This window comes from Anastrepha ludens, chromosome 4, assembly GCF_028408465.1.
Source record: "Anastrepha ludens isolate Willacy chromosome 4, idAnaLude1.1, whole genome shotgun sequence".
Taxonomy (NCBI): domain Eukaryota; kingdom Metazoa; phylum Arthropoda; class Insecta; order Diptera; family Tephritidae; genus Anastrepha; species Anastrepha ludens.
Genome location: NC_071500.1, coordinates 115016278 through 115043760, shown reverse-complemented (window position 1 = coordinate 115043760; position 27483 = coordinate 115016278). Strand labels below are relative to the sequence as shown.

Genomic DNA, 27483 nt, shown 5'->3' with positions numbered 1-27483 from the left:
TTATGTTCGATAAGCGTTTTTCGATTTTTAAATTTTATTTTGCTTTTAAAGCTTTACATTTTCATAAATTTACTACCTACTTGCACATTTCCTTACTCATTTCTAATTTATTATATCTGGTTTTGCTTTCACGTCGCCAACGTCACTGCAACTTCATTTCCGTCTTGGAAATTTTAAATAGGTCTCAATCCTCTATATATTTAACTTTTCCCCATCCGCAATCGAAACAAAGAAATTAAATGTGTTGGGAGTGAAGAAATGGAATTCATTATCTTCCAGAAAAAATAATCTTCAACTGCATAAGCGCTTCGCTCGCATCGTATACTTAGTAAATAAATACCACCTTCCGTTTCCGCATCTCGGCTATCCGTAGCTACCCGTAGCAGACAAAAAATCAGAATCTGCGCTGCCGCAAACGATGCGGCTGCTGCATTCAAGTGAGAAATACTTTCTTACGAATGTAGGTATGTACATCTGGCATGCGCCTTCATTTCCTTCTACATAAATTTGTATATATGGAGCACAACTTTTTTACCTTTTTAATGCAGTAAAAGAAAATTTCAAAAACGTTTGCCTTCAAGCAAAAGACAACAACGGCGTAGTTCAAGTTGAAAAAATTTCCAGAAAACACCAACAAACTAAAACAACAACAGTTTTTACAAAGCAACAAGTGTCATCTGAGCGTTTGTTGGTGGCACGTTTTTGCTTGATGTGGTTGCAAGGCGTTAAAACCACGTTGTGGCACCCACTCGTTAAGGCACATGTTGCAGTGATTAGATAAATAATTGCACGGTAGGTAGGCAACAAAAATTACCCATTACGACAAAGTTTCAAACAAATGCACTGGGTACAATTGGCGGCGTGCCACGAGTCTCACAGCGGCTCTCACACTTTCACGCGTCCCATCACTGATATGTGTGCGGCATTTGTTGCTATTACTATTGTAGATTTATAATTGCGATATTTCCATTAAGGAAGGTGGTCGGTCTATGATGTGCTTATAGTACTTGAATTGAAATATTTTTGCATACGAAAAAACGTAAAATTCAGATATAAGTATTCGGAGAGATTATGATTATGATTTTTAATGTAGAGGCATCATAGTTAGCTTGTTGTATAGAAGCCAAGTTTGATTTTTGGAAGCAAGCAAACCCTTTTTCAGCGTCGTTCACAATGAATACAGAAAATATGGCTATTGGAGACTGATTTGCTTTTCTGCTTAGTTTTCAAGCAAACATTTCGTTTATGTTTTTCTTAGTAAGCAGCAGAACTACTAAAGGCGCTGATGGAAGACTTTGATCGAGCAACCTTCTACTGGTAGATGGTGATGAAATGGTACACATACAGGGTGGGCCATATAGCGTTTGCTTTTTGAACCACCTATTTTTTTGAGAATGGTAACACAAATGACATGTCAAATGTGTTCATAATTTACTTAAAGGTTTGACATTTACGAAATGGGACGCTATACGCTTGAACAAAATTGGGAATTATTAAAAATCTATTTCCAAAGTGGTGAGTCTTCTACTCAAACTGTGAGAAATTTGAAAAAAAAAATTCAAAAAAAAAGATTTGCCATCAAGACAGTTTGTGGATCAATTTGTTAATCGTGTTCGTGAAAATGGATCGTTAATGGATAAAAAAAACACATGAACGTGCTCCTACAGTGCGTACACCTGAAAACATTGCTGCTGTAGCCGAAAATGTGCGTGAACATCCAACAATCTCAACTCGTCATCGTTCTCAAGAATTGAACATTTCACGCACTTCTTTGAGGAGAATTTTGCATAAAGACCTCGGTATGAAGGCTTACAAAGTTCAATTGGTGCAAGAACTGAAGCCTAATGACCATCACATCCGTTTTCGGTTCGCTCAATGGGCAGAAAATCGTTTGACCGAAGATGTGCTTTTTTACCGAAAAATCATCTTTTCTGATGAAGCTCATTTTCACATCGGTGGCTACGTCAATAAGCAAAATTGTCGGATTTGGGGCTCAGAAAATCCACACGTTACTGTAGAGAAGCAAATGCATCCATAACGAGTGACTGTTTGGTGCGGTTTTTGGTCTGGCGGCATCATCAGGCCATTTTTTTTTTTTTCGAAAATGAGCGAGGAGCCGCGGTTACAGTAAATGGCGAGCGTTACCGTGACATGCTCAACGAGTTTTTGTTTCCAAAAATTGAAGAGGATGACATGGACGACATTTGGTTTCAACAGGACGGTGCAACTTGTCACACTGCCAAGGTTACACTCGAACTTTTGGCTACCGTTTTTGAATTCCGATATCAATTGGCCGCCTCGGAGCTGTGATTTAAGCCCGTTGGACTATTTTTTGTAAAGTGCCGTTAAGGACAAATGCTATGTGAACCATCCAGAAACGATTGATGCTTTAAACACGAAATCGAAGTTGCCATTCAAGAAATTGGAGCCCAACAATCGAAAATGTGCTTAAAAATTGGGTTGGTCGAATGGGCTACTGTAAAGCCAGTCGTGGCAGTCATTTGAACGATATTATTTTTCATTCATAAATGATAATGTTCAATCTTAAAAATAAAAAAAAAAGTTTGAAAAAATATTGATTAGTTTTTTTATAGCCGATTCAAAAAGCAAATGTTACATGGCCCACCCTATGCTTCGAACCTAATGAAGGCAGTTATTAATTATCTGTCAGTCCTCAACTTGAAGTAACAAGCGCTGCTACACTACCGGAACGACACGGAATTATATGAGGCCAAGAACGGTCACTTCAACTGCATCTCCCAAAAACTTATGAGAAAATATTATAGGCAATTATGACAAAAATGGTATAGTCTCCTTTCTAAACTCGCTCGACTGGCTTGAAAAGGAAATTAATTGAGCCTGAGGCTATCATGAAGCGCATTTAAGCTATGCAACGACGGTTATTATAGATTTTACGTAAACCTTTTTTTAATTTTTCGGCTTGCAGGCTCTCTTAGAAGCGACTTTTACTTTTCCAAGCTTACTCAGTGCGTCTTGATGGTGTTCCACAAATCGAGGGACCTACAGTTTTATGCCGCCTCTGAACGGCAAATGGTTTCCATGAGGAGCTTTTTCAGGGCAGAAATACACTCGAAGGCTTGCCATTGCTTGCCGACGGGCGGCCGCTAGAGGAAAAACACATTCTCTGTGAATGTCCTGCACTTTAAAGAAGCCGTGCGAAATATCTTGGCGATTATTTCTTTGAAAATCTGGGAATGCTAAGTTGGAGGATGGAAAGCAAATGCAGGTGCCACAATGGGCCTAAGAGACACTGATACAAGCAGTAATTTGTAATTTGTACGTACTTTTATTTAATGTGAAGACTCCTGCGCATAAAGCTAACTCAATAAAATTAATTTTGATATGAAAGAAAAATTGATGGAAAAAATGAAAATTTTGGTAACAACTCTTTATTGAGTGAAAAGAAAATTTGATTAGTAGTTAGACTAGAGTAGCAGAAATCATATTTTGAGAAGGAATAAGAATTACGACACTTCTAAAAGGAGAATTCATGCCATGTACAGTTTTAGCGACTCCAGAACAAAACACTTCAGTAGTGAGAATAACATTGGCAAGTATTAATATGAATTTTCATAAAAAGTACGCGAAATGACATCAAATACAAAAAACATTCACATTTAATGATAGAAGATTTATCAGTAAACAGCGAGAACGATAAGATAAAATAGAGCCTATATAAACCTCCTAAACAGACTTTAATTACTCACTTTAGAGTTTAAAAATTCAGGAAGGCAATGGACCAGGTGCCTTACTAAGCACAGCATCTCGGTGTTATTCTATCCTCATTACTCACCGGACCTTGAATATGAATTTTTTGTTATTTATGTTTATCTATTTCTATGTTATATCTATTTCTATCTGTATTTTTGTATCCGTAGTAGTCTTTAAACCCAGAACCTAAGCCCGATTTCGAACTACAGTCAACTACGCTGGAGATATATATAAAATTCATAGTTCAATGATGCCGAAATGAGCTGGAAAAATTAAACAATTGAAACAAGTGGTAGTGTAGATCAGTAATCGCAGCTAAGCAAAAGGTTCAAAAGATATTTAGGATTTATTTAGTGCACAACTGACAAAAAATCTGTCGCTTCCGCATACGAACAAGCTTGAGATGAATGAAGTGAATCTTTTTTGGAATGTGAACTTCACTTCCTTAAGCATAGACATACTTTTTGGCCAAACCAACCACTCAGCTCTAAGTCACGTATTTGATATGCAAAAGTTAGGCTTTTCAATTATTTCTCTTCTGCGCCTGTCTCTATTGGGAGAAGCTTCAACGATACACAAGATTTTTTCATATTTTTAATGAACGAGTTCACTTAAAAAGCCTAATAAATAAGCAAATGCACAACCAAGACGCTAAAACAAGTATTTATGCACGTCTGCTTCGCCATTTGCATAATTTTTCTTACACTCTAATAATTACAGCCAACGGCAACGCTTTGCGTCAACTGAATGAAGCAACAAATGTGGCGCTAACACCAACACCTTGCAACAACACTGCAACAACACTTGCATGTATCTGCAATAACGGCAAGTAACAGCACATACACACATGCACAGGGACGCAACTACAGAGAATTGTGGATGTGCGCACTCACACGCACCCATAAGTAGTGCACGGGTGTTATTGCGGATGTACGTACATAAAAATTTGTAGCTTTGCTATAATTTTTACAAGTGCCAATACATATGTTATGTAAGTATGTAGTTACATGTGTAACAAGGTGCGCGTTCCCAGTTTAATTGTTGTAAATATTCGCTTTGAAAAACAAAAATACTGACAACTTGACAATTAATTCGCGCTAAATCGCCTCATCGCAAATTGCCTGCAGCTCCACTTTGAGGCATATAAATCTTACGTTCTCTTCCCTTAGCTGTTTCCCCCCTTTTTGTTTTTGTGCCTTTGCTCTTCGCTTCTAATCTGGCGCGTGAGTTCAATGTCCCCTCAATAACTATCGCCGCAATAATGATTGCAATCTTGTTAGAGCAACAATTGCTGATTTTTCAGTTGATTTATTTTTGTTTCTTGATATTAGCACTCCAACTTGTTGTTGTGCTTGGTTTGCCTCTACACATAAATTTCATGTATAGTCTCTTTTTTCTTTTGTTGCTTATTTGCTTTTGAAGTGCGCGCGAATCTGATTTCAAATCGCTTTACCGCTTTGTTAGTGGCTTTGTGCGTGTGCTTGTGTTATTATTGTCAATGCTGATTTGCAGGCAGCTTTGGTAATTTATTTATGCTTTATTTGATAGTTTTTGTTGTTGGCAATTATTCCCCATTTAGTAAGCTCATTAAGATTAGTGGGCATTTCACTTTCGTTTCGTGCGTGCAAAGAGAGTTAATATCAAGGCAGCCGGAACTGTGGCACTACGTCTGAATGACTATGTCTGATTTTAGAGCAAACAAGTTGAAATAAAATGTGGGGCAAAATTTTGCAATATGTTTTTGAAAACAAAAAATCTATTTAGGTCAAACTTTCAGTGATGATTTTGTAGTTATTTTAATTATTTTTTCATTAATTACACTGTACGGTAAGATTAAAATAAGTGGAACCGTTATTTATGTACCTCTGTCAAGACGGCGTAACTTTTACAAATGACGATAAAATTTAGGTAGGAATGTTAATCACAGATATAGTTAATAAACGAAAAGAACTCAAATTAGTTGACTTTGAGCTTCACCTGGCGGTTGTTCCAGAAAGTTCTTCACCAAGGTCGAATTCGATTTTAAAGATTACTTAAAACAATTTAATAGTTCTTGCTAGTTCAAGGAATCTATTTATTCTGTTTCCAATAAAAATAAGAAATAAATTTTGGCAAAGTCTTGACAAGTAAACGGGTGCTTGATAAGCTTTGAGTTTATGATTTTTTGCCAAGAGTTCCTCATTTCACATAAAAAAATTTTATAGTTTCCATTATGTAAATTAGTATGTCTTTTTAGCTATCCAAAAAGTAATAATATTTTAAGAATAATGTAATTGAATAGAATCAGCTGGTAGTCCAACATAACGAAACATTGCCAAGCACTGCCTATTTAGTACCTAAGATAAAATAAGCAAACAAAAAATCTACAAATTTTAATGAAAAGTCTGACAGTTCGTATCAGAAATAGGGGCGGTCATATCAAGAGTATTATTAATAATACAAGGGCTACGTTTGACTGGAATGCCCAAGGGAGCCGTAGGGGCGTGAGACCAGTATGGTTGGTTGGTTGGTTTAAGTGGTGATTCTTCCAGAATCCAACTAGCGCTTCCGAACCATTTTGTTGCCACATCCTCGTTACCAACTTGTTTGCCAGTTATTTACAGCATGACTATATCCAGTCTGTGCGGTTCGGGAACCTTATCAGGTTGTTGACATCTAAGCCAGACAGCTGTTCCAGACTCTCGAACAACGGTTTACTCAGGGTTAACATTCTGTCCTTCCATAGGGCAGGGCAGCTGCTTGTTCACGGACCAAAAGCCAGTTATGACTGCCGTTAGTCTGCAGGCGTCCCGTTGTTTCATGTTGATCAATGTTGATGATTGCTTAAGGTTGTAGGTGGGCCATAACATTCTGCTAATTTTAAATTTTGTCTAGTCTCTCCATCTACAATCAGCGATTCGGAGGTATTTTTAGGAAATTATATTCTTGAATGCACCTAATGGTGTGAACACTGATTCTGCAAGAGCGCTATTCATGGCAGATCCCCAGTTCATCAGCTTTTTCGTTTGGTTTTCACTCAAATTGGTGAGGCCTACTTCTCTCCACCACTTTAGAGGTTTTTATAGTCGCGTCCAGCGCCTGGATTGCAGGTTGGCTATCCGAAAGAATAGCGATATTGCCCTTAAAAGAGGGATCTACGATAAGTAGCCTACAAGCTTCCCCAATTGCCAGTACTTCCTCCTGAAAGACACTGCAAGCATTAGGGAGACGCACAGATCTTTCAATTTTAAGTCTATGAGAATATATACCAGCTCCAATACCACAATCCATTTTACTGCCATCTGTATAGGCTGTAGTGTCGAACTTGTTTAGTGAGAATCCCTTATTCCATTCTTTCCGAGATGGAAAGAGATTGACAAAATTTCTGCTGAATGTCACCGTCGGGACGATGTAGTCAGTCCTCGTCGAGGTATACTGGGTTTGTCGCAGTAATAGACTAGCATGGCCATGAGCTTTTTCCTTCCAGCGACCCGCTTCATTTAACCTAAATGCACTCATTGTTGCCATCTTCTTGATATGTAGTTCTACCGGAATAACGTGTGTCAGCGCGTTCAGGGCCTCCCTAGGACATGGTCTGATCGCACCGACTGTTATTGCACAGGCTGATCTTTATATTCTGCTAAGTAATTTGATGTTGTATTCTCTCTCTAGAGCTTTCCACCAAACTACAGAGCCATACGTTAAAATTGGTCGTATAACCGCCTTATACAACCATAATGTATACTTGGGTTGAAGACCCCATCTTCTACCCAGCATACGTTTACAGGCATATAAAGCGATTTTTGCTTTCTTTACCCGTTCTTCAATGTTTAATTTCCAGCTAAGTTTGGAGTCCAGAATTACCCCTAAGTACTTTGCACTGTGTTAAAGTGAGAGGGTTTGTCCGTTAATGCTTGGTAGAGTAAAAATTGGTACCTTATATCTGGTCGTAAAAAGCATGAGTTCTGTTTTACGCGCGTTTAAACTTAGGCCACAGCCTGTAGCCCAATAGTTAAGCTCGCTTAGCGCCCTTTGAATGATCCCATTGATCGTGTTGGGACACAGTCCTGATGCCATTAACACCACATCATCAGCGTACGCGATCACTTTTACCCTTCCTCCATTAAGTTTTGTTAAGATTTTACTAACAACACATAACCAGAGGAGAGGAGATAATACTCCCCGTGCGATGGTGTACTGTTTGCTTGCTAGAGACCCCTCTATTGTTCGGATTACCTCGTATAAAAGTATACGGAAATAAAAAAGTTGTTGAGCTGGCAAGATAGGGGCTTTCTCTAGAGTATCCGAAGTGGTAGCAGTGAGATGTCCTCGAAGTGTCTACAAAAGGAGAATATTACAGGACAGAAAATAGATGACATATATAGATTCATAGTCAAATCAAGATAGTTTGACTAAATAACGGCAGTGGTTATACTATGGGCGTATCAAAATGGCTCTTTTGTGGTAATTTACTTTGACATATGTCACTCAGACAGCGCCTCTACCAACCAAGGCTTGGCCAGTCATCATGGATCGTTTAATGACAGAACAACGCTTCCAAATTTGAAAATTTACTTAAAACAAAAAAAACAATATTTGTTTACGCAGTTCATATAGGGAAGTATTGAAGAAGACGCCGAAATGTTGATTCGTAGTTGTTCTCAACTTGTTCACCTTTGTCATTCGTCTACGTGGACAATTTTATGGAAGGGTTCCTGTGTTTTATTACCATTTTAAGCTCTGAAGCTCTCAAAAAACGTCCCATTTTTATATGATTATGTATAATCTTTAAAATCCATGCTTGAATAATAATTTTACTCTGGCAAAATAATTTATAGCAAGGAGAATCTGCATTACCATGAAATGGCCCAAGTCTCAGCGGGTGCCTCCCACATTTGCGGAATTTCTATAGAAGAGAAGCCAACAACGACTTCAAGGGCATTTATTGTTAACAGACATTTTGATTCATACATTAGAGTCCAGCTCCGCGCATAATAATTACTAATTATGATACATATTTTTTAAGAAAAAAACGTAAAACTGGGCTTCAAATCGAAAGATTTATGAACTCTTTAAGTCCCTCAATTTAGCCTACTAATTGAATCAAACAAAATTCAGCAATGTATTCACACTTGTAATTAATTGTTTTACATTTATGTAGGCTCTGACACTCCTTTAACACCAAAATAATGAATTGCGTTACAAAAATAGTAAATCATTAAAAATTTATCAAAACAAATCACAACAGTTACAAAATAATATTTGTGTATATCTGAAGTATGCAATTAACTTTTGTTTATCTACACATCTAAGCGCGCACATTTGCTTGAGAAAACCTTAAAAGTGCAAGTGCCGATCTCAGCGGGAGCGCAATTGATTAACACCGTGAACACAGGCAAACGACTTCGTCTTACATGAAGAACAACAATAAAGTGAAATAGAAAAAATGGGTGAAAAAATCAATCAAAGCAAAAAAAAAAACAAAGAAAAAAACACGAAAAATAAAACCACAATGACAATGCATGAATTAGAGTGTCTGGAAATAAGAGAAGTGTGCTGTATTGGCAAATTTTCAAGCCACACATTGGATTTTGAAACTGTAATATTATCAGATTGTTACGAAATTTGAGTGGTTATGTTTTGTGCCAGTATTTAATTTTCGCAGATGTATTCGTAGGCTGATTTCTAGGAATTTTAAGAAAAAATTAGAAAGGCTACAAATCGAAACAATGTCAGCTTTGAGTTTTCATTCGATTTGAAATTTTATTTCAATTGCTTATGGCGTTAAGGCACAAATTGGCGAAGCTTTAGAATCTGTAAGAATCTGGGCCAGCACCTTCAGTGCTATAGATTTTATACTGGCTGTCATTCAAACTAAACCTCAGCAGAACTTCAGGCAGCGGAATGAATAATTGAGTAAAGGTGGTGAGAGAGGAAGATGCAACTCTACAGTAACAAATGAGATGCGTTAAAAACGCTACAAAATTCTTATGAATTTTCGAAATCCTACCAGAAAAGTGAGTTCTGGCTTAACTCTGCGACGAAAATGGAGCAGCGTGACTAGCAGGGTATTGAAACGTCTGAGGGGTTTGTAAACTGCAGATTCGGGGAACTAATGAGATCCAAGTTTAGTATAAGCTATCCATTAGATCAGAGGCTAGGGTTACGCTTTACAATGAGCAATAACAGACCCAAGCGTCCATGGGCACACGCTTTTTTCTATTGAAGTTATCAGCCAATCGCTAGCCTAAGTTGGCATATCTTTGAGTCAGTTGTGTTTAGGAGTATCCACTATAGTCCCTGTAGATATTTCTACCTATTTCATGAAATTTGAAATGAAGCGCAAAATATAATACTCACTTTAAGTGTTACTTTTCCTATACTGCTTATTCTTCTCTAGGCTTTAAATGCAGTAAGCAAATTTCCCTGCGTGCTTGATAAATTAGCATAGATTTTTCAATTTAACCCCAATTCACTCCAATTCTTCCTAATCCGGTTCAATGCGAGATAGTCCTATTATATCTTGTTCTATATAATCCAATCGAATACAATCCCACCCAATCTAAACCCACTCCATTCACTACAATCTAATCCCGTCCAATCATCTAGAGTTTTTGAAATGCTTTTGTTTGCTTCATATTTTCCCTTCTTTTTCATTTCCCACAAAATTGTTAATTTTTTTAGATGACTTTGAGTCGCTGATACACGCCGTAAACTATTGCTTATACCCTTCGCAAATTAATCCGCTACTTCAACAATTTCATCACAGAAACACCCACACAACTTGTAATTCCGCTTGAACAAAAGACTTAGGACGCGAACTTGGAAAACAAGACACGTCAAATAAACAAAACACGTCTGACATGGTGATTACACTGATTTCCTAGTTCTCATACACAAATACTCCACTTAAAGCGTTCTACAAACACGCCAGCAAGTGAAGCGAAAAAACATGTAGTGGAAATGAGCAAAAAGTGGCAAAAAATATGAGGAATTAGAAAATTAAAAACAAATGAAGAAAGAGAAAGGTAACGCCAGACAGAATTGTTTGCTATTTAATTGATATTTATTTTTTAAAGAATCTAAACAGTATTTAACTTTCACCCTAAAGCGTTTCCTGAAAGCCAACAGCATACAGCCAAGCGGCTAAATGCTTTATTCGCTGATTTTTCCAAACTAAATTTTTGCGCAAATTTTATATAAACAATGCAAATATTTTTTCACAAATCCCCACTTTTTACTCTATTTAACTGACTAAGCTAATGGCTGACTTATCTGCTCTGATTTTTTATCAAGTTTGCTTGATTTTGTATGCATGCATGTATGTACGTATGTGTGTTTCTGGCCATGCCAGGCATCGGGCAGGCTCAGCGCACGTTTCGTCTGCGCTAACATGATTCTAATTTTATGCTCACAACCATGTCCAGCGGCTGTGTAATTATGTCTTTAACCAAGTTTTAGCACCATAACTAAACAAATGATAAATAAGTGGTTGGCAGCATGGAAAATAGTCAAAGTTGTTGACTACTGGTTAACAAATCTGATATTTTCTGAGCTCTTTTGGCTGTTGCTGTTTGCAAGTTGTTTCTTTTTATTTTTGTTTTCATACTATTGCATGGCAGGCTTTTTCGGAGTAGTTTTTGCATTTGTTTTCTTTTTTAATCTTTGTTTTTTGTTTTTTCATTTGTCATCTCTAGACCTTCTAAACGTTCGCAGGCCGCTTTGGGGTTGCAGTGGCAGACAACATCAAGTAATTATCAACTCTTTACAAAGGTTGTTGCTGTTCAGCTCGTTTATCTTTGTCTGCAAGCTCCGTGTTTTGATGTTTATAGTCGTACCTTGTGCTTGTTGCTGTCGGTACAATTTTCTATTTCTTCTTCCTCGTCTTTTTGCGGTTTTTGTTGATTTACTTTATAAAGTGTGCGCTCGCGCCATTCTTCATTGTTGAAGTGTACGCGTTTTTGGTGCGGCAACGCTTAAACTTAACATTTCGCAGTAGCTTATGGCGAATTCTTAAGAAGCGCTTAAGTCGCAGCCAAAAATTCATCACCTGCAGCTGAGGTTTTGGCGACTTAAGTAACTAAGTAAGTCAATGTAAGCATGTGTGGATTACGAAACAAAGCCATTTTACGCGGGCATGTATGTAAACTATTACTATGTCGTAAATCAGCAATTTCTTGAGTTTGGAAAAAAATAAATTACTTAATAAAAAAAACCGCAAACTTCCCAAGTAAGTAAAATTTTGAACATTTTCAAAATATTTGTGAAATTCCTTGCGCTATCAAAATTTAAAATCATTGCCACAATAGTCGAGAAGGTCGTTTACTACAAAACCGAATGAAGTATGTATGGAGGCTGATGTTAAAGCTCGATTGGAGCTAATAGTGGTGTGAAAAGAACTTTACAACCAAAATTTAGATACGCTTACGACGTACATAATGGTAGCTCCACAGAAAACTCTACATTAACCGAAAAGTCAAATGTTAATAAAAAATACATTTATCTAACACAGAGGCTTCGGGTTCGAGTTTCCTTTTCAAGTTCAAATTTTTACGCATATTTTAAAAGTTCACTCATTATAGGCCACCGTAGCAGAATAAGTTGGTGCGTGACTACCATTCGAGTGTGCGGTGGTTCGAAACTCCGTGCATTGAACAGCAATTGATAGCAAATGTTTTTTTACAAAATGAGTAAATATTTCTATAGCGAGTTTTCGCGCAGCCTGTCTCAATCTGTGCCTCAATAAGTGCATTTTATTGTAATATTTCCGCAGGCATATGGAAGCTGCGGTTAGGTTGTGCTGATTGATCTGTACAAAGATCTCACTTAGACCTTTAGGACCCATTGTGTTACCAGTGCTATGTATTTGGGGTCAAAGATATTATTCTATGTTATTTTCAATGCACCTATTCGGAAGTGTTTGGAATACTCTTCAAGGATGAAAAATATGTTGATCCTAGGCACATTTGTCGAGTTCTACAAAGAGAAGGGTAGTGGCAAAGTAATAGGTTTTCCAAAGTATCCCTAGCACTCGCTTCGTTGCATGTGTTACACGCATCGCTCTGGACTAACCCCATTTTGGCTGCTTGATGTGTGATGAGAAAGTGCCCCGTCAGTACTCCAATCAATATTTTACAGTCTTTTCTAGAGAGTGATAAAATAAAGTACTCCAATCAATATTTTACAGTCTTTTCTAGAGAGTGATAAAATAAAGTTTATAGTTTTCGTATTCCAAGTCCTAGCATAACTTTGGCAGTTTTGAACGAAGTTGAGTGTTCCTATATCGACTGCGCTTCCAGAGCTAGTTCCTCCTTCAGTTACATTTTCAAAAAGGAGGGTGATGTGTATATGTCAATCTCGGCAAGCAAATACATGCCTTAGCGAGCTCATCGGCTCTCTCTTAATTCCTTCTAATCCGGCATATGGAAATTTCAGACTGACTTTTGTTTATTAAATTTTTCTAGACTCATAACTTAAACAACACTTGGCCGATGCAATTTTAGCTTTATATTCACAACTACCGTGAAACCTCTCTTGAATGGACACTCACCGCCAGTCACCGCCAAGAGGGGTGTCCGCTTAAAAGAAGGTAACTTTTTCTGATACCTAAGATTTGGTATAGAAAAACACGTGCGCTCAAAGGAGTTGTCTGGCTAATAGAGGTATCTGTTAGAAGAAGCTACACTCTATATTACATATTGAAGTATTTTGCACATATTTTTATATAAAGGTTTCTCGTTAAAACCATCTGTTATTCAGAGGCGACATGCAACCGCAGAATTCATCTTTTTCAGTGGAAAGTACGCAGTCAGCGAGCATTCAGGTATATTTGATACCACAAAAAGCTCTAGTTGCAGTTTTCTAGCCAGTTCACACCAACACGGCATAATCTAAAAAACGTACAAAAATAAAAAACAAAATCACTGCAAAATATCGCTTACTCGTTATGCTAATTAACTTCTTAATATAAAAAATAATCTAGTACTGGTTTATTGTTCAAATCCAAGTTCTCACAACTAACGAAGTTAAAAAATAATTAACTGACTAGTCAGCAGCTAAGAGGGGGAGGAGTATTTGATTACGGTTTGCTAGTAATTACAACGCGTTGACACTGCCCCGCTTGGTGTGAATACCGACCAAGGTTGACGTCACTAGAGCATTAAATTTCGCTCTATGCTTATTGTTATTATGTTGAATAAAGCATCATAAATGCCGACAATAATAACAACAATTAATTGAGTATTTGCATGCAGGCACTTAATATGAATAAATATTTATTTTAGTAAAAAAAACTTTGTAAATAAAAACTCATTGGAATATCTAATAAAATGACATCAATGTAAGTTTTACTCAGAGTACTAAAGTGCAATGACAAAAAAAAACCGAAACAACAAATTATAGGAAATATTTTGTTTAATAGCGGTCGCCGCTCGGCAGCCAATGCTGAACCTCTGAGCAAATTTCTGTCATGAAAAAGTTGCTCATAAAAGTACACCTACCACAGGAGGCGGCTTAAATGAGAGGCCCCTCCACTTAATGGCCAACATCAGGACACACTAATTCGTCGAACTTGCAGAAATAAACAGAAGTGCTGGAGCTATTTTTTTTTGCCAGCATCGCTATCGTTAGAGGGCATAGAGGCAAAAGAGAATCAGCAACACGAACAAACATGAATGCCTGCCATCAAGATTGTAAGCGCTCAACTGTTTAGTGAAGGTGTTTAAAGATACAAAACCACAATAAACAAAGCTAAAAGCATTGCAACAATGTGAAACAACAAACAATACAAAAGCAAATGAAGTGAATTGAATAAAAACTTTTAATAAATGCACAACCACACGCCCAGTGCACTCATATATATACACAAAGGCAAATAGAAAAATTATTAAGTTTTAGCAACTCATCATCTGTTATGTTGTTCAGCGTTTGCCGCTTAAACTCAAATGAAAAAAAACGCACAGGCGCGAACTCACACAAAGATTTCAAATACTTGGCGAAGTGTTGAAGCGGCAGCCTCACCGCCAAATCACAACACATAAGCGACGCTGACGGCGACGGCGGTGTCTTACCACAAGGGTAGAATTTTGGTCAAGGTTAATGGTGAAAACTAATATCCGACAAATGCTTGTCTTCTTTCGAATTTTAAAGCGTTAGTTCAAAGCTTTGTGGTTGCTGGAGTTGATATTGTAGAATAGTGGTTGTTGTTGCGCCACTTTGTTTGTTTTGCACCTGCGGCAAATTACTGATAAATGGCAACAAAGCACACACTGCAATTCTCAAAAGGCTTGCGAAATAATTTATAGATATGCCACGTGCTTGTAAACAAGAAGCAGACTCCTCAGGCGACCTCCAATAAATGAAACAGTAAGCGAGCTCACCCTAAAGCGCAGGTTCACTCACTCACGGCAATTATTTAAGGGGGTGGTAGGGTTTAGCGCTAAAAAAAAAACACTTTTTTTTTGAATTTTTTACAGAAATATGGCTAAAGATACTTTAATAAAATCAGTTGCATGTTATTGTACATCTTTTCAATAAGTTTTTAAAAAATATTAATAATAAAATATTGATAAATAAGCCCATGACAGAGTTTTTTTGGAGATATGTTTTTCGAGAGGTGCTCTGCGGTGCCAATCGGCATTCGTCGTAGAATCATCTGAAACTAAAAAAGTCGAATTTTTCAGTTAAAGTATGACGTAAATTGGGAATTGCCAAGCATCTATCGATGCTCTGCATTCGAGGTAGAGTGCCTACAAAGGCTATAACTTTGAGAGTTCTGCTCCAATCCACCTAAAATTTTGACACAACATTCTTGAAATGATTTACTATAAGATGAGTGAAGAAAAAAAATTTCGATTTTGTGACCCTACCCCCCCCCCCTTAATACAAACAAACAGTTGCCCTGCTCTCTTCCAAAGCGCGATACAAGTATCGTCAGGTGGTCGTAATACGGGAACCAACAAAAAGCATTAATAACTCAAAGATAATTTCCAGGTGTTGAAGTAAATTTAGAACATCATATACATACACACTAGGCCGGGTCGATTTGTGGGGAGGCAAAAAAAATCGCCCATTGCTCTGTGAAAATCATATTCTAGGGATCAAAATAAGAAACTTTGCCGAAGGAACCATACCTCTAAAACGAATTCTGATGTCCCCCAATTTGGGTCGAACTTTTTAGTTTCTTTTCTCATGTAAAGGCCAAAAATGGTGATATTTTGAAATGATTGTATGGGGAGCCCCCAAGGAGAGTTCCAGGGGGTGTGCCACTGGCATGGGGGGATCGGCCGTCCAAAGTTAGTGGGGGTCGGTCATACATTTGGACTCGGTCATAAATGGGTCAAAGTGGGGTTTTTCGTTCGACCCAAATTGGTGGACATCAGAATTCGTTTTAGAGGTATGGTTCCTTCGGCAAAGTTTCTTATTTTGATCATGCTTCGGTTCAGCAACTTTTCTTCTCGCTAGATTTGCAAGGAAGTTTATGGGCTCAGAAAAAGTGATGCGAGACTTTATCGAACACATTGGTCCCTGCAAGCATCGAAAATCGTATGAATAATTCAGCCGTTATTACTCAATTCACTACTCGTTTGACTATGGAATCATTTTTCAACGAACGAATATTTGAGTCAACCAATCAACCGGAGCCGATATAGTCACAGTGAAGAGAGATTGTCGCCTTTGTCTACAAGGAGGTGCAAAGCTTCGTCGTGTTACTCGTTTCTATTGAATTTTATGCAGCAATCCAGTATGTCAGCAGCACTCAAAAATTTCTTATACATGTTTTGCTTGCCTTCCCTTGAATCCATAAGTAAATATCATTTCATATTTTACCATAAATTTCATTGTAGTAAACTTTTGTTTTCTTCAACCTTCTTCGAAATGGGTCAAAACAAGAAAATACTTTTTTCACAAACCAAAATATGTTCAGCTATTATTTTTGCTTCTGTAGGTAGCTCAATACATGCCAAATAAAATAATGGCGAATTTGTGACATATTCCCACGAAAACGCATCTAAATACATAGGAGTCCAGACAGACCTGAGGTGCCCAACCGAAGGTGTAACTATTTAAATCCTTTTCTTCGTCCTGCTCGAGGATCTTTTTTAAAAGGGTACATTTTAGGAAGCTATCTGGAAGCTGTAGCCGAATGGGTTGGTGCGTGACTACCATTCGGAATTCACAGAGAGAACATCGGTTCGAATCTCGGTAAACACCAAAATTAATTAAAAGATTTTTCTAATAGCGGTCACCCCTCGGCAGGCAATGGCAAACCTCCGAGTGTATTTCTGCCATGAAAAAGCTCCTCATAAAAAATATCTGCCGTTCGGAGTAGGCTTGAAGCTGTAGGTCCCTCCATTTGTGGAACAACATCAAAACGCGCACCACAAATAGGAGGAGGAGCTCGGCCAAACACCCAAAAAGGGTGTACGCGCCAGTTATATAGATATGTATATATATCTGGAAGCTGAAGTTGTTATAATAGAAAGTAGAAATATGCTAAATAGGAACCATTTTTTATTATATTTATTTTCGTATAAAATTTAATCGTTCATTGTCCTTTTGTATACATTTAGATGTGTTTTGCCTCATTTACTTTTCTTCGATCGCTACAAAATGCTTTAAAATCATGTGCAACGTTGAATGCAAAGGAATTTTTTTTTGTTTTGTTCACTACTCGTTAAGAGGTTGGCGAATCTAAAGGAGCTAATACTAATTTAGATTGCGACTTCAACTAAATGCCAAGACTTAGAATATTACAGTAAGCCTTCAGTCGCAAGCGAGCCAGAGCTAGACCTGTGCCTTGGCATTTTTCGTTTATTTGAATTTGTTAAATTGTTGAAAAAAGAAAGCTACAGGCAAAAAACTGAGATTTCGCTGTGATCGGAGTTCGCAGAAGGGCACCAGTTTGCCACCACTAAATTTTCCTGCTGGGTACATAAATTTGTCTTTTGTCATCGCTTTCTGTAAGCCTAAAATGACGCCATGATTTTGCTTGATGCATAAAAACTTTATGGTATGTAAAGCATTATTTTATATTGCCTACATTTAGGCAATTTGCACACTTACAATCCACAACGACAAGTTCCACACAGTTTGTGAGGAAACAAAAAAACAGCGCGGAAATATGCTTAAAAATATACAAACACTTCCACACTCATATACACAGTGAGCATAAATAATATGTAAATGTGTTAAGAATCAATCAGCCATTGCATTCCCATTGACACTCACCTACGCGGCTTTGGTCGCACGATTTCATGACTCGAATCGGTGATGCAGAGCGGACTTAATGCGCCGGCCAAATGTTCGACACCAATGCGACCCGGGTCCCAGCTGTGACGACCGGGCATATCGTTGTTGTTGTTGGTGCCACAGCCACTGCCGCCGTTATTGCTATTCCCGTTGCTACAGTTTTTACTCCTGTTGGGATTGTTGCTGTGACTGGTGTGTTCACGGCTGTCAGTGTGGTCAGTTCTGTTATTGTTGTTGTCTTGTGGTTTGAAATGTGAGGAAGCGCTGCTGTTATTATTATTGCTGCTGAGGCTGTGCTTCGTGTTGGATGCTGCGGCTGTTGCTGCTTTGGGTTTCACGGCAATCGTTGGACGTAAATTGTAATTATTGCTGCTATTGTTGTTGCTGCTGTTGCTATTGCCACCACCATTTCGTTGCTTGTTGATGATTGTGGTTCTCGCTGCAGGCAATGGCACTTGCTGATTGCTAGCAATGCTCGAGTTGTTGTTGTTGGTGGTGGTGTTGGTGTTGGCGGTTGTTGCTGGCATTCGTACACTGTTTGCTGCATTGGCTGTATATACACACGCATCTATGCGAGAGGGAATCGAGTGTGAGTGATTTTGTTTTGCCAGTCGTGGTTTTGCCAATTGCTACTGTTTGTTTCACTTTGTGAATTTCCCTCTGCTCAGCGCTCTTGTGTCGTTCGATATTTTTTATTTGCCGCTTTTAGCCGTGCGGTTGTTATTTAGCATCTGTTTTTCGGTATTTTGTATGTGACGTTTATTGGGATTACTTTTTATGTTGCTTGCAATCTGCAGTCGCTGTAAACAAAATATAAAGAAAATGAACGAATAAATAAAAATTAATAAACTATGTTTTTTTATAAATTGCTTAAATTTGGAGTTAAATTCACTATTTTCGTTCGAATGAAAGACTATTCCAATATTCCAATTATTCACTATTCAGCTGACCCTTTGAGTGGATAGGATTTTTCGGCCAAATTCGAATTTGATGGGCGTGTCTCGCAGTATATTTTAATATTTGTTTGTTTCAGCTTACTTTCATTGTTAGTTAAAGGTTTTATTTTATTTTTAAATTTCTATTTAATTTTATCGAGAGTTTCTAAGCCTGTTGCGTTACAAATGAAATAAATTTTGCCTTTAGAAAAATATTTAAGTTTTAATTAATTTAATTTAATATATGGAAAATAACAATAAATTATTATTTTACAACAAAAAAAAAGGAGCACTAGCTGCCAGGGCTTACGGCAGCATAGAATTGCTCTAAATTTAATTATCTTCACGTCCATTATTTTTCGATATTTAATCATAAGCCAAAGGACTATTCCAACTTTTCGCCGCTTAGGTATTTTATTTAATGGAAATAATAATAATAATATTAGTACAAGAAGAGCGTAGACAAGTGCAAAAATATTTAAATATTTTTATTTCCTCTCTCTAGTAATGTGTGATAGAATGCCACAAGGCACTCAATAACCTGGCATCCAAAAACAATGTTTCATTAATTTGGGTATCGGGACATGAGGGATATGACGGCAACGAAAAGGCAGACTTTCAAGCCCAAAAAGGGGCAGATGAAAACTTCATCGGACCTAGTCCTATGTTCGGATTCAACAAAAACAACCTGAAACAAAAAGTAAAATACTGGGCCAAAACTCTATTAAATCAGCATTGGAATAACGTAGAGGGTCTTAGACACACCAAAAAGTTCCTAAGTGTCAACGCTAAAAGAGCTAACATGGCCCTCACGTTAAACAAAAAGAGCATTCGCACTCTCACAGGCGCCCTCACGGGTCACTTCACCTGCAACAAACACTTACATAAATTAGGCATAAGTAACACTAGCACCTGCAGATTTTGCTGCGAAGATGAGGAGTCTATAGAACATCTCATTATCGAATGTCCGGGGTTAACGCATAGAAGGAAAAGGTTTTTAAACAAGTTCATGCTTACAGATGAAGACCTTCAATCACTCCCTCAGAAGGAGCTGGTACAATTCATAAGCATACTTATCAGTCAATAGGCAGCAGAGGGTGCACAATAGATCAATATGGTCGCAGTGCTAAAGGGCCATACCTTAACCCTTTACAACCATTAACCAACCATTAACCAATGTGTGATATTTCCATTACCTTCAATAACTTCAAAGATCCTGTTCGGCATTGAATTAAATACCTTTTGTCCTAGTTGCTAGGGCTGCCCCATAAATGAATAATGGCATCATTCAACTCTACACACAACTCTACTTACTTGGAGAAATTGATGGTCACGCAAGAAAAGAGATGCATTGCTCAGCAAACAAACTCAAAGTGCGATGAGATGAAAGACAGGCCGAAGTATCTTGCCGGAAAGCAAGATCTCCGCCAGAACTCACATTGAAAAATGGAAGCAATTTATCCGAGAGTAAGCTTATGTACTCTTCTTTTTCTTGATGGGAAGTGGATATTGATCTTCCCTAGTGAACTCACAGATCCGCACACCACCGCTGAAAAAAATATCTTGTCTTTGAGTGCAAATCCCTCCAATACTAACTAAATCCGTCTGACCCATCTAAGTTACATTGTTTCTCATGAGAAAAGATAACCGTAAATAAATTGGTAAAATTTGGAAAACTTATACATTTTTCCAAAGAAGTTTTATTTATTTTAAACGGGTTGGGTACAATATGATTTTGGCTCAAAATTCTGTATTTAAAATTCTGTATTCAATATTCTGTATTCAAAAATCTGTAATGCAAAATTCTGTAATGTTAAAATTCTGTATTGCGGAAAACTGTAATCTTAAATTTTGTAAATCAAAATTATGTATTGTCAAAATTCTGCATTGCAAAATTCTGTATTGAAAAATCGGAAGAGCATATGGATAAATAAAAAAGTGCGAATTTTTTTTATTTTTCCATATGCTCTTCCGATTTTTCAATATAAAGTTTTGCAAAACAAAATACTGCCAATACATGACTTGTCTTGACCCATATGGTTTCCTACATTATCAAAACAGATTTACATAAAGCAAATGTACATATGTTTGTATGTATTTATAGCTTCAGAAATAATGTGAATGAAATTCGAGCAACCGTGCTAAAAAATATTGTAGAATAATTGCAATATTTTCTGTATACTTCGTTCAAATACCTAACTGTTTTAATCAATTCCCATTCTTTCATTGTATGTTTTTTTGTTGTAAAATTTATAGAAACACAATACGGCAACGACAGAACCAAACCCAGCGGTCTTTTGTTTTTGCTTCTCGTTTACAGCAGGCCAAATAAGTTTACAAAGAGAGTTTCGATTAGTTCTATTGATAGTGGCTGGCCAACGCGCATGAATCAAGTTTGGGGAAATTACAAATTTAAAGAAATAATAAAAGTTTTTGTATAAATAAATATTCACTGTGTTTAATATGGCGAAAGTCTCTCTTGTTAAGTCTAATAAAAGTAAAGATATGCTCTGTGTTGACGGATATTTTTTTTATTTGGAGCGATCTACAAAAAAAACATATAATTGGGCCTGTTCTACAAGAATACAAAAGAAATGTCGTTCGCGTCTTGTTACAACACTTATTGAAAATGTGCATACGATTACGAAGTATTCAAAGGATCACTCCCATGAACCGTTTCCAGATGAGGTCAATGTCGTAAAAGCTAATAATTTGGTGAAAAAGTTGGCGAAATCAAGCTTGCTGACTACTAGCCAAATAATCCAAAAATCTGTTGTTGAGACCGTTTCCGTCAGCCGTGACTATTTACCCACAAAAAGTGTTCAAAAGGAAAAAATTAACAGGATAAAAAGAGCGAAAGTAGGACTTCGTGAACCAAATTCGATAGAAGAAATAGATATTCCATTAAGTTTGTATGTTTTGGAAAATGAACTTTTTATTTTGTCAGAAAAATATTTCCACAATGAATGTATGATTATATGTGGTACTAAATCATCATTGCAATTGCTTGATGAAAGCGACTGTTGGATCATGGATGGCACTTTCGATGTGGTGCCTACATTTATGCGACAACTCTTTTCCATACATGGTCGGGTTGAAGGGCAAAGAATGGGATCCCTACAAAATGCTGTATATCAAAATTCTTTTCATACGAAATACTGTAAATTAACATAACAAAATTCTGCAGTGACAAAATTCTGTCTTTACAGAATTCTGTATTTAGAAAATTCTGTAAAAACAAAATTATGTACTGTCTTAAAAAAATTCTGTATTGAAAAAATTTTATGTTGACAAAAGTCGGTTTTTTACTTGAAAATCTCATATGCCAAGCAAGTTGCTATTGAATAGTCGTAAATTTTATTAATAAATACAATTAAAATATAAGGAAAGCAAAAGATTTCTAAGCTGCAATATTAACTTAAGCGATAATTATACATGGAAAAATAAATGAGAATTTCAAGTCCAAAATAACAATACAAAAAACAAAAGACGTCAATATTAATTCAAACGATAAGTATGTATGCAAAGAAGAAGTAATAAGTATTTCAAGTACAAAACACAGGTACATGATTAGATTAAAAACAAATATTTTTTGCTATTCTTTTCAAAAAAGAAACTTTTCCAATAATTAATCTTTTTTTTATTATACTTTTAATTTTTTTGTTAGATCTAATTGATTTTAACTTTCTCGGGAAAACTTCTCCATTTTCTACTCTTGATATTTGTGATTTCACATAAATCATCTCTGCATTCAAATTAGCTATAAGTTGGTAAATACCGCAATTTTTTTCCCCTACAATGACATTAAGTCGCCGATGCCAAGCTTCTACACTATTTTGAGTTCTCATTTCTACATTGCTATGCACTGACCAAAATGACGGATGGTGTTTTGGTGGTTCATCAAATTTACCAATGTAGTTCTTTACAAACCAATTTGCGATTCTTAGCATGTCATAATCATCAAAAATTCTACAAAGACTGTTGTAGTATTCCGAGATTTCATCGGAAGGAACAAAAGCTAAGCTTTTCAGCATTCGAAGTTGTAACGAAAATATCTCAGAGTTTCCATATTTTTTAACCAGTCTGAAAGCAATGAAAGTGAATGAACCTTATGCAGATATATATATTACATACAGACAACCACGTACCTTTCTTTTTGAACTTTTCTCCAGATTATTTGACTGAAGTGGAAGAAGCAGCTACGCAAATCAGTGTTCGGGAAACAATTTCTTAGCGCCGATATCAGTCTCATTTCAAAATCGCTGATAATTCTTTCGGGTTGAAGATTTAGGCCGTACTTTGATGTAATTCGGAACAATTCTTCAAATAAAACCTCGTATAATTCTTTGGACTTGCGGCTCATAAGGCAAAACACGAGGGGAAATGTTTCACCTTCCACTAAGGCATGAATTGAAAACAGCTGTCTCATTATTTTCGGGGTAACTTAAAATGTTCCGTCCACAATCCAGCAAGAACTCTGACTCAAAAAGTTTAAAGACGACTTCGTACCACAAATAATTACGCATTCATTCCGCTCTGTGAACTTTTCCGCCAATAAAAATAATTCTCCTTCCAGAGTATATAAATTTAAAGGAATATCTATGTCCTCTAAAAGTTTTGGTTCCCGAAAATGAGGTGCTTCATGCCTTGATCTTCGAATTCTGGCCTTTTGGGCATTTCTGGATGGTAAATAGTCTCGGTAGCTCTGCTCTGCTTCCACTGTAGTTTTTTGTATTATCTGATTTGGCGCTAAGTGACTTCTTCGAGCCATGCGCTTTACTTTATTATTAATTTTTGCAATTGGTAAGTCATTGGGAGCTGGTTCGTGGCAATGGTCCGCGGGTTGTTTAACAATGACGTTATTTTTCGCCAACACCTTTGTTACAATTCTGGATTTGCACTTATTTTGTATTCTTTTACAACACGCCCAATTAAAAGTTTCCATTTGGGGTTTTCATACAATAGCCGTCTAAGAACAACTTCTTTCCTCCTTTATTAGAAGTTATAATTTCTATTTGTGACATGACGAATAAATATTTTAATGAAAAAACCAAAATTAAAAACGACACGTGCTTTAGTTGCTTTCAATACTTTCTTACGACAATGATGGACATTAGACAAAGAAAAATATTGTACAGCAACGAAAATACAGTCTATCCCAACAACTGTTATCATTGCAGCGTAGTGTTCATTAACTTTGATTTACAAATAAGTACATACTACTTTCGGGGCTTCACTGCATTGGAATTTTGTTTGGAATGGCACAACTGCAATGCTTAGTTGACAACAACAACTTCAACGAAATCAATTAAAACGAAGTGAAAAACAAAACAAAGATGAACAGAAATAAAAGCAAAACCGATTTGTTGTTCTGTGTTGACGAAATTTTGTATTGACAAAATTCTGTATTGACGAAATGCTGTAAGTAAATGATAAGAAATTCAACAAATTTTATAAAAAAAGTGCGCACTACAGAATTTCGTCAATACAGCATTTCGGCAATACAGAATATTTTTTACAGAACTTTGAAATACAGAATTTCGTATACAGAATTCTATAATACAGAATTCTGAAATACAGAATTTCGTATACAGCATTTCGTACCCAACCCGCAAAGAATACCTCTCGTATTCTGCATTATGAGCAGAACATCACTTACCAGCTATGAAACGTTTTTCACTGAGCTCATTGAATTTGCTCGAGGATATGGCATACAATTAAATCCAAAACGAATCCTTAGTGACTTTGAGATAGGTATTATATCGGCTGCCAAAAAATATTTTCCCGATACGAGATTGCAAAGATGCTTCTTTCATTTTAGTAAAATAATTTGGCGTAAAATACAAAAAGAAAGGTATATTGTGTAATATATTGATATACTGAACAATTTCATCCCAACTACCATAAAGTACTGAATATTTAATTTTTTTTGTTTGCAGATTGGTTCAGAAATATGGAAATGATTCAAATTTTTCCGTACATATTAGAATGTTAAAAGCTCTGGCTTTTTTGCCTCACGACGAAGTCTCTGAGTACCATAATCAATTTTATAGTACTCTTGAAGACGAAGATACAAAACAGTTTTGCTCGTGGTTTGAAAGAAATTACATAGCTCGAGACAACTCCCAGCAAAATAACCACCAAAATTTTGGTCAGTGCACGATGAGTCCAATATCGCTTTCCCCAGAACGCAAAACAGTATTGAGGCTTGGCATCGTCGGCTAAAAGTTATTGTTGGGAAACGAAACTCAGGGTTGTACAAACTAATTAATGATCTAAAAGGCGAGCTGGTTTGTGCGAAAGCACAACTAGTTAAAATTCAAAATGGTCACAAAATTAGTCAAACGAATAAGGCTGTAAAAGCAAACAACAGAATTAAAAGAATAACAAAAAAGGCTTATATTAAGGCATGTTTCTTTTCTAAAGCGAATTGCTAAAAATTTACTAATATAATAATTCTTCCGCCATTATAATGTAATAACTTTTGTTTCGAATGAATTTTTGAATTTTTCTTTAATTGACGTATGTATATATACCATTGTTTCTATAAAATCAGAATTCCATCATTCATAAAATAAATGTGCTATTCAGGTAAGCGTGCTTATCAGGTTATCTGCTTATTTGGTTATATTTTTACAGCATTTTGATCGAAAATAATTTTGATTCCAGAATTTTAATATACAGAATTTCAGTTCTCCATCATTTTGATCATACAGAATTTTAAATACAGAATATTGAACCAAAAGAATTTAGGCTGGACAGAATTTTTTTTTTTTGATTTTTACAGAATTTTCATCCAAAAGAATTTTGAAAAGCAGAATTTAGTACCTCTCCCATTTTAAACTACCAGGTTTTCCTTCTTATTTTGTGGTCAGCGGTAAGTTTTAGAGGTAGCTTCATTTAAGAGAATTTAATACTCCTCGAACGCTTCAAAATTCTACTTAACGGAGCACGTAGATTGTTCGTACAGTGTCGCGCCATGCGTTTCACTTTTCACATTTCACGGGGGCTTGAAATTTGATTTCATCCTCGCTGAATATTTGTAGCTCCGTAATTTACTTCTTTGTTTTTGTATATTAATTTTGCACGATACAATCCCTTCCTCCTATTAGATAGTCCATTTTCCGAAATTACTGTTATTAATTTTTTATTATAAAACGCAATAAAAATATAAGTCATCTTATTGTGAGTTTATAATTATGCAACGGGATATATTAGGCCACCAAAGTTGAGTTCAGTTTTACAAAAATAAATTTATTTAAAATATAAAAAAAATATTAAAAAATTATGAAAATTACTTAATGGCTTCAAACTGGGTGTTATATTAATTATTCTTATCGCATTTCAATAAAATGATATGATTCAAAAATATAAAATAATAATGATGTTTGATGATGTTTATAAAGTAACTAGGTATACAAATATCTTAGACACAGGCTGCGGGGAGAAAAGAGCCAATATGAAACAACGGTATTCCTTCCGAAGCAGTTTCAGTTCAAACTACTGGAATGCCGTCGTCGTCGACGTTTTTCCCCATACCTCAACAGTTATTCATAATAATCCTGATTATAATTGAATCAGTGCTTAGCACAAAGGAAAACAACATTTAAGTAGATTTGTTGCGCAGCGTAAAAATGTTGCAATTATTGCTTGAACCCAGCTAAAAATTCTTCAAATTCTCTCACGTGTTATTCATTAATTAACGATTACAGCATAAAATGTGGCCTGCAAATTTAATAAAAGTAATCAGCAAGAGATTTGTAATTTTGCGCGCAAATATGCCAAACAACTACATATAAAACACAGCACGACATAGTAGTAGCATAGCGGCATATCAGCATTTATTAGCGAAATAGCTCAGCCTGTAAATGCGTTGGAGCACAACAGCTTTGCCATAGAGCGATAGATCCTCGTATTTTGTGTGTCTACGTGCCACACATTTGTATGCAATAAAGCAACGAGGCGGCTGCCAACACAATGTTGCAACATTGTAGCCAAACAGCGTGCAACTGCAACATGTGTGCGTACAGGCAACATACAACGCTGACAACAACCCGGTTGCTACTGGCGGCAGCAGCGCCGCAGTAATGCCTGGCGACACAAGGAGAAGCCCAGAACCGGCTACTCTCAACCGGTTGATGGTCAAACGGTGTGCGCTCGTACGCTTGTAGTGGTGCAGACAGTGCTTAGGCGCGCGGCGGTCATTCCAGGCATGAACACGGCCGCTGCGGCGCAACGTTCAAATGTAACCGAACTACTGCATTAATTGAATACCAATGTGGCTCCTAAGTTCTTAAGCCGTTTGATGGGCGCTGGTACGTTGTTGGTGTGCTTGCGTTTATCTCGCGAATGCCTGAGCGGCTATGCTGGTCGGAACACAGCCCTGCTGGAATGCCTGCCAACTGCTTGCGCTTGCGCGTCGACACATTGCGTCGCATCGGCAGGAATATCATAGATAATCGTCAGCGTCGTCAATAGTCAACTAATTTCATGTATTTCATATTTTATAAGAAATTTACGAGGTAGTCGTATTTACTGCGCAGCGTGCGCAACCCTCTACACCCCCCGCGCGTCACCACTGTCACTT

The 27483-nt window shown here is 36.8% G+C and overlaps 1 protein-coding gene across 2 annotated transcripts in view; it reads right to left on the bottom strand.

The window, feature by feature from the left end:
• LOC128860697 (ankyrin repeat and BTB/POZ domain-containing protein 2) overlaps nt 1-27483 on the bottom strand; it is a 160852-nt gene that overhangs the window by 29211 nt on the left and 104158 nt on the right. For both annotated transcript variants that reach the window (XM_054098364.1, XM_054098365.1), the window contains exon 3: nt 17941-18761. In XM_054098364.1, coding sequence (XP_053954339.1) covers nt 17941-18488 — 548 coding nt within the window. In that variant the 5' untranslated portion in view covers nt 18489-18761. The remainder of the gene's footprint in view (nt 1-17940; nt 18762-27483) is intronic.